The sequence below is a fragment of the Bison bison genome, unplaced genomic scaffold, assembly GCF_000754665.1.
Source record: "Bison bison bison isolate TAMUID 2011002044 unplaced genomic scaffold, Bison_UMD1.0 scf7180017864229, whole genome shotgun sequence".
NCBI lineage: Eukaryota > Metazoa > Chordata > Mammalia > Artiodactyla > Bovidae > Bison > Bison bison.
This window is the reverse complement of record NW_011494801.1, coordinates 734,416-751,156: the sequence shown is the minus strand read 5'-3', so window position 1 is coordinate 751,156 and position 16,741 is coordinate 734,416. Positions and strand designations below refer to the sequence as shown.

The 16,741-nt window shown below is 42.7% G+C and overlaps 1 protein-coding gene across 2 annotated transcripts in view; it reads left to right on the top strand.

The window, feature by feature from the left end:
• The window catches only part of GPA33 (glycoprotein A33 (transmembrane)), a 58,634-nt gene that overhangs the window by 21,534 nt on the left and 20,359 nt on the right, over positions 1–16,741 (top strand). For both annotated transcript variants that reach the window (XM_010845993.1, XM_010845992.1), the window contains exon 3: positions 6,851–7,067. In XM_010845993.1, the coding sequence (XP_010844295.1) occupies positions 6,851–7,067 (217 nt within the window). The remainder of the gene's footprint in view (positions 1–6,850; positions 7,068–16,741) is intronic.

Here is a 16,741-nt window from a genome sequence, read left to right as displayed (position 1 = left end):
ATGCTAAAGCTGAAACTCCAGTACTTTGGCCACCTCATGTGAAGAGTTGACTCATTGGAAAAGACTCTGATGCTGGGAGGGATTGGGGGCAGGAGGAGAAGGGGACGACAGAGGATGAGATGGCTGGATGGCATCACTGACTCAATGGACGTGAGTCTGAGTGAACTCCGGGAGTTGGTGATGGACAGGGAGGCCTGGCATGCTGCGATTCATGGGGTCGCAAAGAGTCGGACAGGACTGAGCGACTGATGTGATCTGATCTGATCTGTAGATGCATCACATGTAAACATAGGCATATATTTACATATGAACTTACATATGAATATGTAAGTTTCTATAAACTTCATGCACACTGTCCTCCACTTGGATTTTTTCCTCTTAATATACTTTGGAGCTCTTTCCATATGTCAGTGCATTTATATTTACCTTTTTTAAAAAAATTCATATTATATATTTCATTTTATGAATGCTCTATATGTACCAATGATGGACATTTGTTTTACTCCCTATATTTTGCTACTACAAATAATATTGCAATAAATATCCATATATGCATGTCTCTAGGTATATATTTATAACTACTATTGTAATTGTTTATAAATATGTATTCATATATAAGATAAATTATTTTAAAATGGAACTTTGGGGTCAAAAGCTATATGAATTTAAAATTTTGATAAATGTCAAGTTGCCTTCTTTGTATGTCAGACCAATTTTCAGGTTCACCAACAGTGCAGGCACTTATTTCTCTAATTCAGACTATTCTCAAACTATCTGATATTTGTGAATTTGATGAGTGGGAAAATATCTCATTATTGATGAAATTCACATTTCTTTAACTGTAAGGAGAGGGACATCTATCCACAAGTTTTTTGGGTTTAATTTTTTTTTTTTTTTTGCTACACCAAGTGGCATATGGGATCTTAGTTCCCTAACCAAGGATCAAACCCTCACCCCCTGCCGTGGAAACAGTCTTAACCACTGACCACCAGAAAGTCCCTATTCATCAATTTTAAAGTTACTTCTACTTTTAAAGTGCAAACATGCTTGGCATTAGATTCCCAGCTATTCAGAGAGAAGGCATTAAGCTTTTCCCTGACAGAGAAGAAGGGATGACCCAAGACACCCAAGTCCTAGAGCAGCAGGGCTGAGGAGAAAGGAGAGTAATTCTTGGCCTGAGGCACCTTACTCTCTGTTGCCCAAGGGACCCTGATGGGCCAGAGTACCTGTCCTATCTGTTTCCAGAATACCAGGAAAAAAACCTAGAGAAGGCAGCTGCTGCCGTTAGCTTGCAGAAACTGAAGACATGTTCTCTCAGCAAACCAGATGTTAGGTCTCTGCCAGGCACCTAACAAAGATAAATTTACCTCTTTTGAGATAAATACTAAAGATCTTATGTTGACTGATCCCTTACTTCCTAAAGGATTTGAGGCAATCACGTTGAGAGCAAGTAAGTTCAGTTTAGTTCAGTGGTTCAGTTGTGTCCAGCTCTTTGCGACCCCATCGACTGCAGCACACCAGGCTTCCCTGTCCATCACCAACTCCCAGAGCTTGCTCAAACTCATGTCCATCGAGTTGGTGATGCCATCCAACCATCTCATCCTCTGTCAGCCCCTTCTCCTCCTGCCTTCAATCTTTCCCAGCATAGGGTCTTTTCTAATGATTCAGTTCTTCTCATCAGGTGTTCAAAGTATTGGAGCTTCAGCATCAGTCCTTCCAATGAACACCCAGGACTGATCTCCTTTAGAATGGACTGGTTGGATCTCCTTGCAGTCCAAGGGACTCTCAAGAGTCTTCTCCAACACCACAGTTCAAAAGCATCAATTCTTCAGTGCTCAGCTTTCTTTATGGTTCACCTTGGACATCCATACATGACCACTGGAAAAACCATAGCCTTGACTAGACAGACATTTGTAGGCAAAGTAATGACTCTGCTTTTTAACATGCTGTCTAGGTGTGAGAATACTCTGTGAGTTCTATCACAGCCCTATTTTTAATTTTAATTTGCTGTTACTTGATAGCAAGTAAGAGTGCAGAGAAAAGGATTACATCTATGCCCTCAAGGAGATTATTGTGACAGGTACTAGCAAGAGTGGGAGATGACATGGGGGAGAGTCAAGAAAGGGGAAGCCTTAGGATAGCTGTAACCAGTAGGTCAGAAAAAAAGTTGAACTGAGAAAGACCAACATCCATGCACTCATCCACAGCTCAAGACAGCTCAAGACAGGTCTCCTGCTTTCTTATTCCTCCCTGTCTCAGCCAAGCTTCCTGAGAGTCATCTGTTCCTACCAGAGCTGTGGCATGTGACTGGGTGAATTATGCATCTGGGTACCCAGCCCAGGGGACCTGATCACCATTAGCTTGGCACAGATGTGTCTGTCCAACAACTAGAGTATCTTTTCCTGATTTGCATAAAGAGTACATGCAGACCTCAGACCTGACTCTTTTCCCTACCCAGCATGGTCTGCCTTCCTCCCCTAACACTCCACCAAAATCACCAGCAACTTCTCTTTTGTTAAATTTAATGTACTGATTCTGTCCTCATCTTATTTCATTTCTCCCTAGCTTTTCTAATCATCAGCCACTTCCCCCATCTCAGAATCTCTCTCTCTTGGCTTTCTGATAGTCTTATCTTGGCTTCCACTCTTATCTCTCTGACCTCTCCCTGACTTTCTCAATTAAGTAGCTTGGGGGCTTGCCATTTCTCTACTTGCTTACCTGAGGTGGCTTCATTAAGCCCATGGCTCAATGCCATTTGCTTTTCGTATATTATCTACTTCAATCCTCACAAAAATCCTATGATACAAGTGTTATTATCATTATCTCCACTTTGTAGAAGAAGAAAGAGACTCATAAAGGAGTCAAATATTTCACTCAGTTCAGTTCAGTTCAGTTGCTCAGTTGTGTCTGACTCTTTGTGACCCCATGGACTACAGCACACCAGGCTTCCCATCACCAGCTCCTGGAGCTTGTTCAAACTCATGTCCACTGAGTCAGTGATGCCATCCAACCATCTCATCCTCTGTCGTCCCCTTCTCCTCCCACTTTCAGTTTTTCCCAGCATCAGGGTCTTTTCAAATAAATCAGCTCTTCACATCAGGTGGCCAAATTATTGGAGTTTCAGCTTCAACATCAGTCCTTCCAATGAATATTAGGACTTCAGAACATTTCTTTTAGGATTGACTGGTTGGATCTCCTTGCAGTCCAAGGACTCTCAAGAGTCTTCTCCAACACCACAGTTCAAAAGCATCAATTCTTTGGTGCTCAACCATCTTTATAGTCCAACTCTCACCTCCATACATGACTATTAGAAAAACCATAGCTTTGACTAGACAGACCTTTGTCAGCAAAATAATGTCTCTGTTTTTTAATAAACTGTCTGGGTTGGTCATAGCTTTTTTTCCAAGGAGCAAGAATCTTTTAATTTCATGGCTGCAGTCACCATCTGCAGTGATTTTGGAGCCCCCCAAAATAAAGTCTCTCAGGGTTTCCATTGTTTCCCTATCTATTTGCCATAAAGTGATGGGACCAGATGCCATGATCTTAGTTTTCTGAATGTTGAGTTTTAAGCTGACTTTTTCACTCTCCTCTTTCACTTTCATCAAGAGACTTTTTAGTTCCTCTTTACTTTCTGACTTAAGGGTGGTGTCATCTGCATATCTGAGGTTATTGACATTTCTCCCAGCAATCTTGATTCCAGCTTGTGCTTCATCCAGCCCAGCATTTCTCATGATGTACTCTGCATATAAGTTAAATAAGCAGGGTAACAATATACAGCCTTGACATACTCCTTTCCCTATTTGTGAGCCAGTCTACTGTTCCATGTCTAGTACAATCTGTTGCTTCTTGACCTGCATATAGATTTCTCAGGAGTCAGGTAAGGTGGTCTAGTATTCCCATCTCAAAGAATTTTCCACAATTTGTTGTGGTCCACACAGTCAAATGCTTTAGTGTAGTCAGTAAAGCAGAAGTAGTTGTTTTCCTGGAATTCTCTTGCTTTTTTGATGACCCAACAAATTTTGGCAATTTGATTTCTGGTTTCTCTGCCTTTTCTAAATCCATCTTGAACATCTGGAAGTTCACAGTTCATGTACTGTTGAAACCTGACTTGGAGAATTTTGAGCTTTACTTTGCTACCGTGTGAGATGAGTGCAATTGTGCGGTAGTTTGAGCATTCTTTGGCGTTGCCTTTCCTAGGGATTAGAATGAAAACTGACCTTTTCCAGTCCTGTGGCCACTGCTGAGTTTTCCAAATTTGCTAGCATATAGAGTGCAGCATTTTAGCAGCATCATTTTTTACAATTTGAAATAGCTCAACTGGAATTCTGTCACCTCCACTAGCTTTGTTTGTAGTGATGCTTCCTAAGGTCCATTTGGCTTTGCATTCCAAGATGTCTGGCTCTAGGTGAGTGATCACACCATCATGGTTATCTGGGTCATGAAGGTCTTTTTTTGTATAGTCCTTTTGTGTATTCTCGCCACCTCTTCTTATTATCTTCTCCTTCTGTTAGGTCCATACCATTTCTGTCCTTTATTGTGCACATCTTTGCATGAAATGCTCCCTTGATATCTCTAATTTTCTTGAAGAGCTCTCTAGTCTTTCCCATTCTATTGTTTTCCTCTAATATTTTGCTCAAGATCATACAACTACTAAGTGGCAGAGCTGGGATTTGAATTGAGGCTGTCTGGCTCAAAGTAGTGATCTTAGCTAGTACCATGTTTTATTTGATAAATGATGAGTATATTGATGAATAAACAAATTCCAAAGGTAAGAGTCAAATAAATAAAGGGGGGTTGCAAGCCATGGATGACTGCCCAACACAATGCCTGGACATCTTATATACTCAATTAATATTGGTTGACTAAAGGTTTGAGAACAGAACTAAAATGGAGTAAGTAAGAGGTGCCATAGGTTACAAGAGGTGAAAGCCTCTGGTATGAAGTGCCTACCTGCCCTGGGTTTTTTTTTGGTTGTGAATTAACTTTTATTTTGGGACATTACTAAGGACTTTAGCCTGGGAGACAGCCTCACAGATAACTCTGAGGAACTGCTTTTTCTCTTTTTTTCTGTCTAAATATTTTTAAAAATTTTTTAATTATTATTATTATTTTTTACTTTACAATATTGTATTGGTTTTGCCATACATCAACATGCATCCACCGTGGGTGTACACGTGTTCCTTATCATGAACCCCCCTTCCACCTCCCTCCCCATACCATCCCTCTGGGTCATCCCAGTGCACCAGCCCCAAGCTTCCTGTATCCTGCATCCAACCTGGACTGGCGATTCATTTCTTATATGATATTACACATGTTTTAATGCCATTCTCCCAAATCATCCCCCCTCCCTCTCCCACAGAGTCCAAAAGACTGTTCTATACATCTGTGTTTCTTTTGCTGTCTCGCATACAAGGTTGTCATTACCATCTTTCTAAATTCCACATATATGCTTTAGTATACTGTATTTATGTTTTTCCTTCTGGCTTACTTCACTCTGTATAATAGGCTCCAGTTTCATCCACCTCATTAGAACTGATTCAAATGTATTCTTTTTAATGGCTGAGTAATACTCCATTGTGTATATGTACCACAGCTTTCTTATCCATTCATCTGCTGTTGGACATCTAGATTGCTTCCACGTCCTGGCTATTATAAACAGTGCTGCAATGAACATTGGGGTACACGTGTCTCTTTCAATTCTGATTTCCTTGGTGTATATGCCCAGCAGTGGGATTGCTGGGTCGTACGGCAGTTGTATTTCCAGTTTTTTAAGGAATCTCCACACTGTTCTCCATAGTGGCTGGACTAGTTTGCATTCCCACCAACAGTGTAAGAGGGTTCCCTTTTCTCCACACCCTCTCCAGCATTTATTGTTTGTAGACTTTTGGATAGTAGCCGTTCTGACTGGCGTGAGATGGTACCTCATGGTGGTTTTGATTTGCATTTTCCTGATAATGAGTGATGTTGAGCATCTTTTCATGTGTTTGTTAGCCATCTGTGTGTCTTCTTTGGAGAAATATCTGTTTAGTTCTTTAGCCCATTTTTTGATTGGGTCGTTTATTTTTCTAGAATTGAGCTGCAGGAGTTGCTTGTATATTTTTGAGATTAGTTGTTTGTCAGTTGCTTCATTTGCCATTATTTTCTCCCATTCTGAAGGCTGTCTTTTCACCTTGCTTATAGTTTCTTTTGTTGTGCAGAAGCTTTTAATTTTAATTAGATCCTATTTGTTTATTTTTGCTTTTATTTCCAATATTCTGGGAGGTGGGTCATAGAGGATCCTGCTGTGATGTATGTCGGAGAGTGTTTTACCTATGTTCTCCTCTAAGAGTTTTATAGTTTCTGGTCTTATGTTTAGATCTTTAATCCATTTTGAGTTTATTTTTGTGTATGGTGTTAGAAAGTGTTCTAGTTTCATTGTTTTACAAGTGGTTGACCAGTTTTCCCAGCACCACTTGTTAAAGAGATTGTCTTTTCTGCATTGTATATTCTTGCCTCCTTTGTCAAAGATAAGGTGTCCATAGGTGCATGGATTTATCTCTGGGCTTTCTATTTTGTTCCATTGGTCTATATTTCTGTCTTTGTGCCAGTACCATACTGTCTTGATGACTGTGGCTTTGTAGTAGAGCCTGAAGTCAGGCAGGTTGATTCCTCCAGTGCCCCGGGCTTTTAGTACTATAGATCATAAGAGGAATCCATGAGTGGGCCCCATATGTGGAGCTCTTTGTTCTGCAGGGTCGGCTTGTCAGTACATCTGGGCCTGGGGACGGTTGGTGAGGGTAGACAGGACAGGCTGCAGCATCATGCCAGGGCCTTAGGCTGAAGACCAAGTGGTATTTCTTCTTCCTTCCAGGAAAGCGTGCTCATCTGGGCATTTTCGACCAAAGAATATGTCTACGGTGAACTTTATCAGAATCGTGCTAGAATATCAAACAACGCTGAGCAGTCAGATGCCTCCATCACCATTGACCAGTTGACCATGGATGACAATGGCACCTATGAGTGTTCCGTCTTGCTAACGTCAGATCTGGGTGGCGTCTCCAAGTCACGTGTCTATCTCTTGGTCCTTGGTGAGTGCTTCCTCCCTCCTGGGGTGATAGGAAGAGGCTGGGGAGGGTGGGGTGTGAGGAGGAGGCACCCTGGTGGCAAGATAAAACTGGAAGCAATGCCTAATGAAGAGCTAAGACTTCTCCCCTCATCTGGTCTGTCCAGAGGCTTGGGGGGTCTGCTTCTCCCCCTGGAACCAAATACGGTTCTGTCTGGGCATACAGCTCCCCAGGACAGAGGTCAAGGCTGATTTTGAGTGGTCCCTGGGGGTCATCCCTGGAGATTCTTGTCCATGCTTCCTCCAGTGCTCTTTCCTTCACACCAGCTCCTCTCTTTTTCATGGAAAACTTACTAAAGAGAAGAAAAATGGCAATCCTAGATCCTACTGGAAAGATTCTAACTGCTTTGCTATGATGCTGAGGGCCAAATCATGACTCTTACAAGTCAGGCATTTTTTCCAGCTCTAAATTCAGCTAATCAGTAGAAGTCCTTCACACCACCATCTCCCCAGACCTTGGCTCTAACACACCATTCATCAGGTTCTATTGTTTCTGAAATATGTCCCACAATAACACTCTTTTTATACAAATAGCTTATTATTGGAGTCTATCATGTTGGAAGGATTGGAACTATCACCTACTTTTAGGATCTTCATTTTGTAGATGAGGCCCAGAGACTCAATGTCAAACAGTTGTTGGAAAACCTTTAGTGAGCCAGCCTGTGTCTACTCTAAGAAATGATCCCCACACTGGTGGGTAGCAATACTTTTTAGCCATACTTTAAACCAAAGAAATGGATCATGTTCCTCCATTTTACCCCCTTTACACTACATAGTGGGATTTTATTTTTAATTGCATAAGGTAGCTGCCTGGGTTTTTGAATCATTGTAGTGAGTTAAACAATAAAGCCCTGAATAAAGAATGACCATCTCCTCCTTGCACCCTAGTGCTAACAAGGTGGCCAAGGCTAGTACTTGTGTGCATTCTTCTAGACTCCTCTCCAAGTCCTTTCAACACACACACACACACACGCATTTCATTTTCTTTTCTTTCCTTTTCTTAAAAAAAGAAATAATATTATAAAGGTTTTTTTGTAACTTTCTTTTTCTTAATGTTTCATGTAAATTTCTCCAGATCGTTACATACAAATATACCTATTAATATAATACATTCCCTTGCATGAATGTACTGATTATTCCAGTGGCCCATACTGATGAGCATTCTCAAGCTGTTTCCATTTTTTGTACAAATATATATGTATGTATAATATGTGTGCATATATGTAGGTACATATATATGTATATGCATATTCTTTTACTGTGTTATCTTTGTTTCTGTTGGATAGATTCTTAAAAGTAGGATTTCTATTGCTCAACATCATTAGGCATCAAGGAAAAAAAATTAAAAAGAAGGATTTCTAGGTCAAAGACTTTGCCTTCATTAAAAGTTACTACATACTGGCAAATTACTTTCTCCAAAGCAACTTACTATTGCCATGAACATTATATGATCATGCTTGTTTTCCTATATTCTTACCAGAACTGAATATTATCAATCTTCTTAATTTTTCTGTGAAAGTGAAAGTCACTCAGTCCTGTTCAACTCTTTGTGACCCCATGGAATTCCATGGAATTCTCCAGGCCAGAATACTGGAGTGGGTAGCCTTTCCCTTCTCCAGGGGATCTTCCCAACCCAGGGATCAAACCCAGGTTTCCCACATTGCAGGCAGATTCTTTACCAGTTGAGCCACAAGGGAAGCTTAATTTTTTTATAAATTTTGTTAATTGACTAAGTGAAAAAAAATCTGTTCAGTTCAAGTTCCACATCCATGCTAAGTCACTTCAGTTGTGTCTGACTCTGCGACCCTATGGACCATAGCGCACCAGGCTCCTCTGTTCATGGGAGGATTTTCTAGGCAAGAATACTGGAGTGGGTTGCCCTTCTACAGGGATACTCCCAACCCAGGGATCCAACTCTAATCTGTTATGTCTTCTGCATTGGCAGGCAGGTTCTTTACCACTAGCACCACCTAGGAAGCCCGGATAAGCGTCACATCTCTCCTTAACTTGGCGCTGACCACCTAAGGTGAGGAGACCAGCAGTGGATTAAAGGCTGGGTCTGTTTCCTTATTCTCCTTAGTCCACTTCCTCCCACTCTCACTTCTGTGACTCTGAGGTCATGGCCAAGTGTTAAAGGGGAAAGCAAAGCCGTGATCACCTAGCCAGGCCACTTACCGTCTTCTCTTGCTATCCCATGATCCCAATCAGAGCAGACATCCCACTACTGTTTCTTTTGTGGGGTGCGCGATAGGGTTCCTCAGCACTGGCCCCACCAAGGGATCCACCTGACACAAGTATTTTGCACACCTGCAGGGCAGATTTTCACATCTTTCACCCTTTTCCACCTTCCTCTGATTATGGTAACTTGATCTTACTCTTCACTGTCCACTCTGGGCTCCCCTTGACCCAGCCAACAGCTCTCTGAGGCCAAATCCTTTCAGTGTGACAAGAACACGCCTTGTCCTTATTCTGCACCTGGAAGGGCAGATCCTTCTCACTGTTGCACGCTCTCCTCACCTTGCCATTGCAGTCTGCTCCAGCCAGCTTCTCTGAGCAAGAGGTAGGACCTGAATGTGACCCCAAATGGTTCCTCAGATACCCAAGGACATCTATAAAGCCCTTCCAACATCACATTCCAGGAGTAGACTGTAGGAACTTAATGATTCCTTACAAGTCTCAGCGAGGAGTGAGAGATGCCAGTTCCCGACAATAGACAACCGCTATCTCCACATGGTATTCTTTTGGTTCCTCCCCGGCTGGGAACGAGATGAGGGGAAATACCTCCTTCCCTTCCACCAAGAGGAGGAGGAGAAATGCTCATGGTCCCTATTTCTGACAGTCTTCTTTAAAGAAATCTCTCTGATGAATCTCTAGTCTTCTCTTAAATGGGAAGGAGGAGGGCAACTGATAATTAGAGAATTCACTCCTGGGAAGGCCACTCCTCTCCTCAGCAGGGAGGCTAGCCATTCAGAGCCTCAACTTGAAGATTTTAGTGGACATTCTGAGACACAGGAGAAGTCCCTCCATATCCCATTGATATTTTCTGCTCTGGATTTGGGGACTGTTGTCCTGTACAAGGTCTCTCACACCACCTTTGTGGTTATAAAAATGAACTTAATGTTCTTTTCTTATGTCTGTAAGTCTTGTTTTTTACCCTTAGATCTTTGTTTCATCAGGAATTCATTTTTGAACACAGGATACTAAGGGTCTTTGTTTTCTTCCAAATGGATAGCCAATTACATCAACATCGTTTATTTATTATACCAAAGAAACAATTATTCTCCCACTGGAATGCCAGGTTTGTCACAAGTTAAATTGCTACATACACACAGCTGTTTTTTACTCCTTATTTCATTTATTCTCCTTTGGATTATTCCTACGCCAATATCACATTGTTGTGATTATAGTGTGTCTATAGTCTGTGTTGAGACACAAACACGCATGCACACATACATATTTAGTTATCAGTATTTGTGTGCATGGCTTTTAAAATCTGGCACTATGTAATATCTGCTCTTACTAAACTTTTCCAAATCAGTTTTACACATTTATTCTTTCATGTTAATATTAAAATCACTTTGTTATGTTTAAAAAAAGTTGGTTGGAATTATATTCAATTTACATATTAATTTGCAATGGAAGGACATTTTAATGATATAAGGAAGATGATATATCAGATTTTCTGACCTATATTGGCGAATCTATAATGACTGGATTCCAGGCTTTCTGTGGCCAAATAAAGACTAATGTGTTTACTTAGGTGTGTAAGAGGAGGGCAGGAAACTGTACCCATTCCATGTAACTAAAGACCCAGTCTCTGTGTCCCCCTGCTCTGCAAACCAAGGGGATCCTCTTAAATGGAGGGAAGTTCAGTTCAGTTCAGTCACTCAGTTGTGTCCGACTCTTTGCGACCCCGTGAATCGAGGCACGCCAGGCCTCCCTGTCCATCACCAACTCCCGGAGTTCACTGAGACTCACGTCCATCGAGTCGGTGATGCCATCCAGCCATCTCATCCTCTGTCGTCCCCTTCTCCTCTTGCCCCCAATCCCTCCCAGCATCAGAGTCTTTTCCAATGAGTCAACTCTTTGCATGAGGTGGTCAAAGTACAGGAGTTTCAGCTTTAGCATCATTCCTTCCAAAGAAATCCCAGGACTGCTCTCCATCAGAATGGACTGGTTGGATCTCCTTGCAGTTCAAGGGACTCTCAAGAGTCTTCTCCAACACCACAGTTCAAAAGCATCAATTCTTCGGCGCTCAGCCTTCTTCACAGTCCAACTCTCACATCCATACATGACCACTGGAAAAACCATAGCCTTGACTAAATGGACTTTTGTTGGTAAAGTAATGCCTCTGCTTTTGAATATGCTATCTAGGTTGGTCATAACTTTCCTTCCAAGAAGTAAGCATCGTTTAATCTCATGGCTGCAGTCACCATCTGCAGTGATTTTGGAGCCCAGAAAAATAAAGTCTGACACTGTTTCCACTGTTTCCCCATCTATTTCCCATGAAGTGATGGGACCAAATGCCATGATCTTCAATTTCTGAATGTTGAGCTTTAAGCCAACTTTTTCACTCTCCACTTTCACTTTCATCAAGAGGCTTTTGAGTTCCTTTTCACTTTCTGCCACAAGAGTTGTATCATCTGCATATCTGAGGTTATTGATATTTCTCCCAGCAATCTTGATTCCAGCTTGTGCTTCTTCCAGCCTAGCATTTCTCATGATGTACTCTGCATATAAGTTAAATAAACAGGGTGACAATATACAGCCTTGACGTACTCCTTTTCCTATTTGGAACCAGTCTGTTGTTCCATGTCCAGTTCTAACTTCCTGACCTGCATACAGATTTCTCAAGAGGCAGGTCAGGTGGTCTGGTATTCCCATCTCTTTCAGAATTTTCCACAGTTTATTGTGATCCACACAGTCAAAGGCTTTGGCATAGTCAATAAAGCAGAAATAGATGTTTTTCTGGAACTCTCTTGCTTTTTCCATGATCCAGAGGATGTTGGCAATTTGATCTCTGGTTCCTCTGCCTTTTCTAAAACCAGCTTGAACATCTGGAAGTTCACAGTTCACGTATTGCTTCAGCCTGGCTTGGAGAATTTTGAGCATTACTTTACTAGCAATGTGAGATGAGTGCAATTGTGTGGTAGTTTGAGCATTCTTTGGCATTGCCTTTCTTTGGGATTGGAATGAAAACTGACCTTTTCCAGTCTTGTGGCCACTGCTGAGTTTTCCAAATTTGCTGGCGTATTGAGTGCAGCACTTTCACAGCATCATCTTTCAGGATTTGAAATAGCTCACCTGGAATTCCATCACCTCCACTAGCTTTGTTCGTAGTGGTGCTTGCTAAGGCCCACTTGACTTCACATTCCAGGATGTCTGGCTCTAGGTCAGTGATCACACCATCGTGATTATCTGGGTCATGAAGATCTTTTTTGTACAGTTCTTCTGTGTATCCCTTCCACCTCTTCTTAATATCTTCTGCTTCTGTTAGGTCCATACCATTTCTGTCCTTTATCGAGCCCATCTTTGCATGAAATGTTCCCTTGGTATCTCTAATTTTCTTGAAGAGATCTCTAGTTTTTCCCATTCTGTTGTTTTCCTCTATTTCTTTGCATTGATCGTTGAGGAAGGCTTTCTTATCTCTTCTTGCTATTCTTTGAAACTCTGCATTCAGATGCTTATATCTTTCCTTTTGTCCTTTGCTTGTCGCTTCTCTTCTTTTCACAGCTATTTGTAAGGCCTCCCCAGACAGCCTTTTTTGCGTTTCTTTTCCTTGGGGATGGTCTTGATCCCTGTCTCCTGTACAATATCATGAACCTCATTCCATATTTCATCAGGCACTCCATCTATCAGATCTAGGCCCTTAAATCTATTTCTCACTTCCACTGTATAATCATAAGGGATTTGATTTAGGTCATACCTGAATGGTCTAGTGGTTTTCCCTACTTTCTTCAATTGAAGTCTGAATTTGGTAATCAGGAGTTCATGATCTGAGCCACAGTCAGCTCCTGGTCTTGTTTTTGTTGACTGTATAGAGTTCCTCCATCTTTGGCTGCAAAGAATATAATCAATCTGATTTCGGTGTTGACCATCTGGTGATGTCCATGTATAGTGTCTTCTCTTGTAAACTATCATCAAATTGCAATGACCTTTGCCTGTATCAGTCAGTTCAGTCGCTCAGTCGTGTCCTACTCTTTGTGACCCCATGGACTGCAGCACGCCAGCCTTCCCTGTCCATCACCAACTCCTGGAGCTTACTCAAACTCATGTCCATCAACTCAGTGATGCCATCCAACCATCTCATCCTCTGTCATCCCCTTCTCCTCCCACCCTGAAGCTTTCCTAGCATCAGGGTCTTTTCAGATGAGTCAGTTCTTCACATCAGATGGCCAAAGTATTGGAGTTTCAACTTCAGCATCAGCCCTTCCAATGAATATTTGGGACTGATTTCCTTTAGGATGGACTGGTTGGATCTCCCTGCAGTCCAAGGGACTCTCAAGAGTCTTCACCAACACCAAAGTTCAGAAGCATCAATTCTTTGGTGTTCAACCTTGTTTATGGTCCAACTTTCATATCCATACATGGCTACTGGAAAAACTATAGCCTTGAGTAGACAGACCTTTGTGGCAAAGTAATGTCTCTGCTTTTTAATATGCTGTCTAGGTTGGTCATAGCTTTCCTTCCAAGGAGTAAGCGTCTTTTAATAAGTAACACCAAGTTCACAATCATAACAACTATCCTTTTTTGAGTGTCTGTTTGGTATGTGCCAGGCATCTCAATAAGTCCTCTACGGATATGATCTCATTTCATCTTTGCAATACATCTGTGACAGTGGGTATTAACACTCATATTTGATAGAAGGGAACACTGAGACCCAAGCAGTTAAATGACCACTAGAAAGTGTCCAAGCTTTGATGCAAACAAGGATTTGATGCTCAAATCCCTTCACTGTTCCCAACCATCAAGCCTTCCAATTCCGGGTGATTCCCAAACTCTGCATGACTGACAACTTTTCAGCATACCCTTTGTTTCACTTTGTGGCAGATATAAGCTTGCCAATTATGTTTTATGGTGTCATTGCATTAACTTGTATCTTGCCCTTCCTGTGCCCATGCCAGTGAAAAAAGGCTGGAGAGGCTAGAGCAGTGCCAGCCATGGATGTGCCCACTGTCCACAGGACATGCCCATCTTGGAAGCATCACTCAATGAAAACTGAGGTTCTGTAACTGCTCTTCCACACTGAAGGTCTGAACCTAGGTCTGGGACACGGAAGCCCCACAGCCCTCTGAGTACATGGATATTTATTTCAAGGTTTTCATGGGAAGCTCTGATGGTCTTAGAGCTGCAGGAACACCTCCCCTAATCTGCTGGACAAGGCTGACACCATCACGTTTTATTATCTTACGGCATTTTTACAGCTGTGTTTCGGTTGACCAGGTGGAGTGCCGTGATGGTTTTTCTACTGGCCCCGTGGAATCAAGAGTCCGCCTCTTTGTGAAGGGCTCCTCATGTCAAAATCTCTAGTGCACCGGACTCTTAGAAAGAAGCCTGTTTCTGTTCTGCTGGCCTGTTCTTGTTCTCCTGCTCCGAAGACCTTACTCCTGACACAAATAAACAAATAGCTGTGTTTGATGACCCCTTGTCTCTTAAAAATATACTAATTTAAAGAAAGATGAAACAAAAAAAGACAAACATTCACATATATCATTGGGTTTTATTTCTCCATGTTTTCTTCCAGCTCCTAGCCACATCCTTATTTCCATACATAACGGAATCTGTAACCTAACCATAGGAACTTTTCTCTTTTCATTTCATTACGTGCTGTCTTAGCACTTGCTGTTCTTTAAGCTTCATGCCACTTCAGCAAGGGAATGCTGAGTCCTCTGTCGCAGAACTGGACACTGTTTCCAATTTAAGCTATTATAATTAATGTTGCATTAAACCGTTTTGTGTTCACAGCACTTAATTTTATCTGCATTAGCTCCCGAGAGAGAGATTACCCAGCCAGGGAAACGAGCGTTTTTCTCCAGTTTCTCTTCTGCACTGTCTGCCCTCCCTCACCTTCTCCCCTTATCCTGGTTCACCCCCAGCTGGGTCCCTCACTCTGCTCCACCTGGTCCTTCTCTGGCTGATTCTGGCTCCTCTGGCTTCCGTATTTAACGGCTTTGGTTTTCTTCTGGCAGCAAGCTGGTTTCAGGCAGGGCAGCCGGGCCCAATTCAAGTGTGAATGTCTGGATTTTCCCCCCTCTCCTCTCTTAGGACCAGCTGCACTTTAAGAGACGAATTAGTTAAACTCGAACAGCAAAGACTACAAATTTAATGAGATTATGAAACTCGGTGAAAAGACAGTTTTGCTTTAAAAAGAGAGATAATTGGTACTATATGTTAAGTAAACCCGGGAAAAAAGATTTTTACAAGTTTCATTTCCAAATGGTTTGGTGCTGGGCTGATTTTAGGCAGAACAGCTTTTGAATTAAATGGGGTCGTCCATTCAGGCTGCGTGACCTCACAGTAAACTGAGGTGAGCATGGAGCTTCCGGAAGGAGGGGAACCGTCTTGGTCACCAAGGGACAGTCACCTGGCCCGGGGACCCGGGACCTGGCGCCGCCGGGCAGGACTGGTCGTCTTCCCGGCCTCTGGCGCCCCCTGACGTCTGCAGTGGGAGTCGCAGGCTTTGGAGAGGCCTGGACCAGCTCCCTCCCATCACTCCGCCCTCTATAAATATTCAGGTATTATCTACAATTTATTTAGGAGCTGGGACGCGCCAACTGAGAATCCAAGATCTACAAGAGTCCTAAATCCCCCCGCCCCCCGCCTCAGCGGGTGGAAGGGCTGTTTGAACTAGATCTGTATGATTCTAGGTCCTAGCTGTTCTTGATGGTGAGGGCTGCGGAGGGGAGCTTCCGGGAGGAGCTGGACGAAGTGAGGGCTGGCGGTGCCTCGGTTTAGGGCCCGGGGAAAGGACCCTGACATATTCCTCCGTAAGGTGGGTCTCCTAGGAAGTGATTGATCCCTTGTTTGCCGTTATTTCTACTGCTGCCTCTAGAGTGGATTCAGTTCAGTTCAGTTCAGTTCAGTCGCTCAGTCGTGTCCGACTCTTTGCGACCCCATGAATTGCAGCACGCCAGGCCTCCGCGTCCATCAACAACTCCCGGAGTTCACTCACACTCACGTCCATCGAGTCGGTGATGCCATCCAGCCATCTCATCCTCTGTCGTCCCCTTCTCCTCCTGCCCCCAATCTCTCCCAGCATCAGAGTCTTTTCCTGAGTCAACTCTTCGCATGAGATGGCCGAAGTATTGGAGTTTCAGCTTTAGCATCAATCCTTCCAATGAAATCCCAGGACTGATCTCCTTTAGAATGGACTGGTTGGATCTCCTTGCAGTCCAAGGGGCTCTCAAGAGTCATCTCCAATACCACAGTTCAAAAGCATCAATTCTTTGGTGTTCAGCTGTCTTCACAGTCCAACTCTCACATCCATACATGACCACTGGAAAAACCATAGCCTTGACTAGAGTGGATTAAGGATTTGTTTTTAATAATATTCCCTCAGCAAACGGTGGCATAAGAAAGCTAGTCACCGGATATGTACAGCATATGCTGGCTACTAGTCATGCACCCTTAGCATGGTTC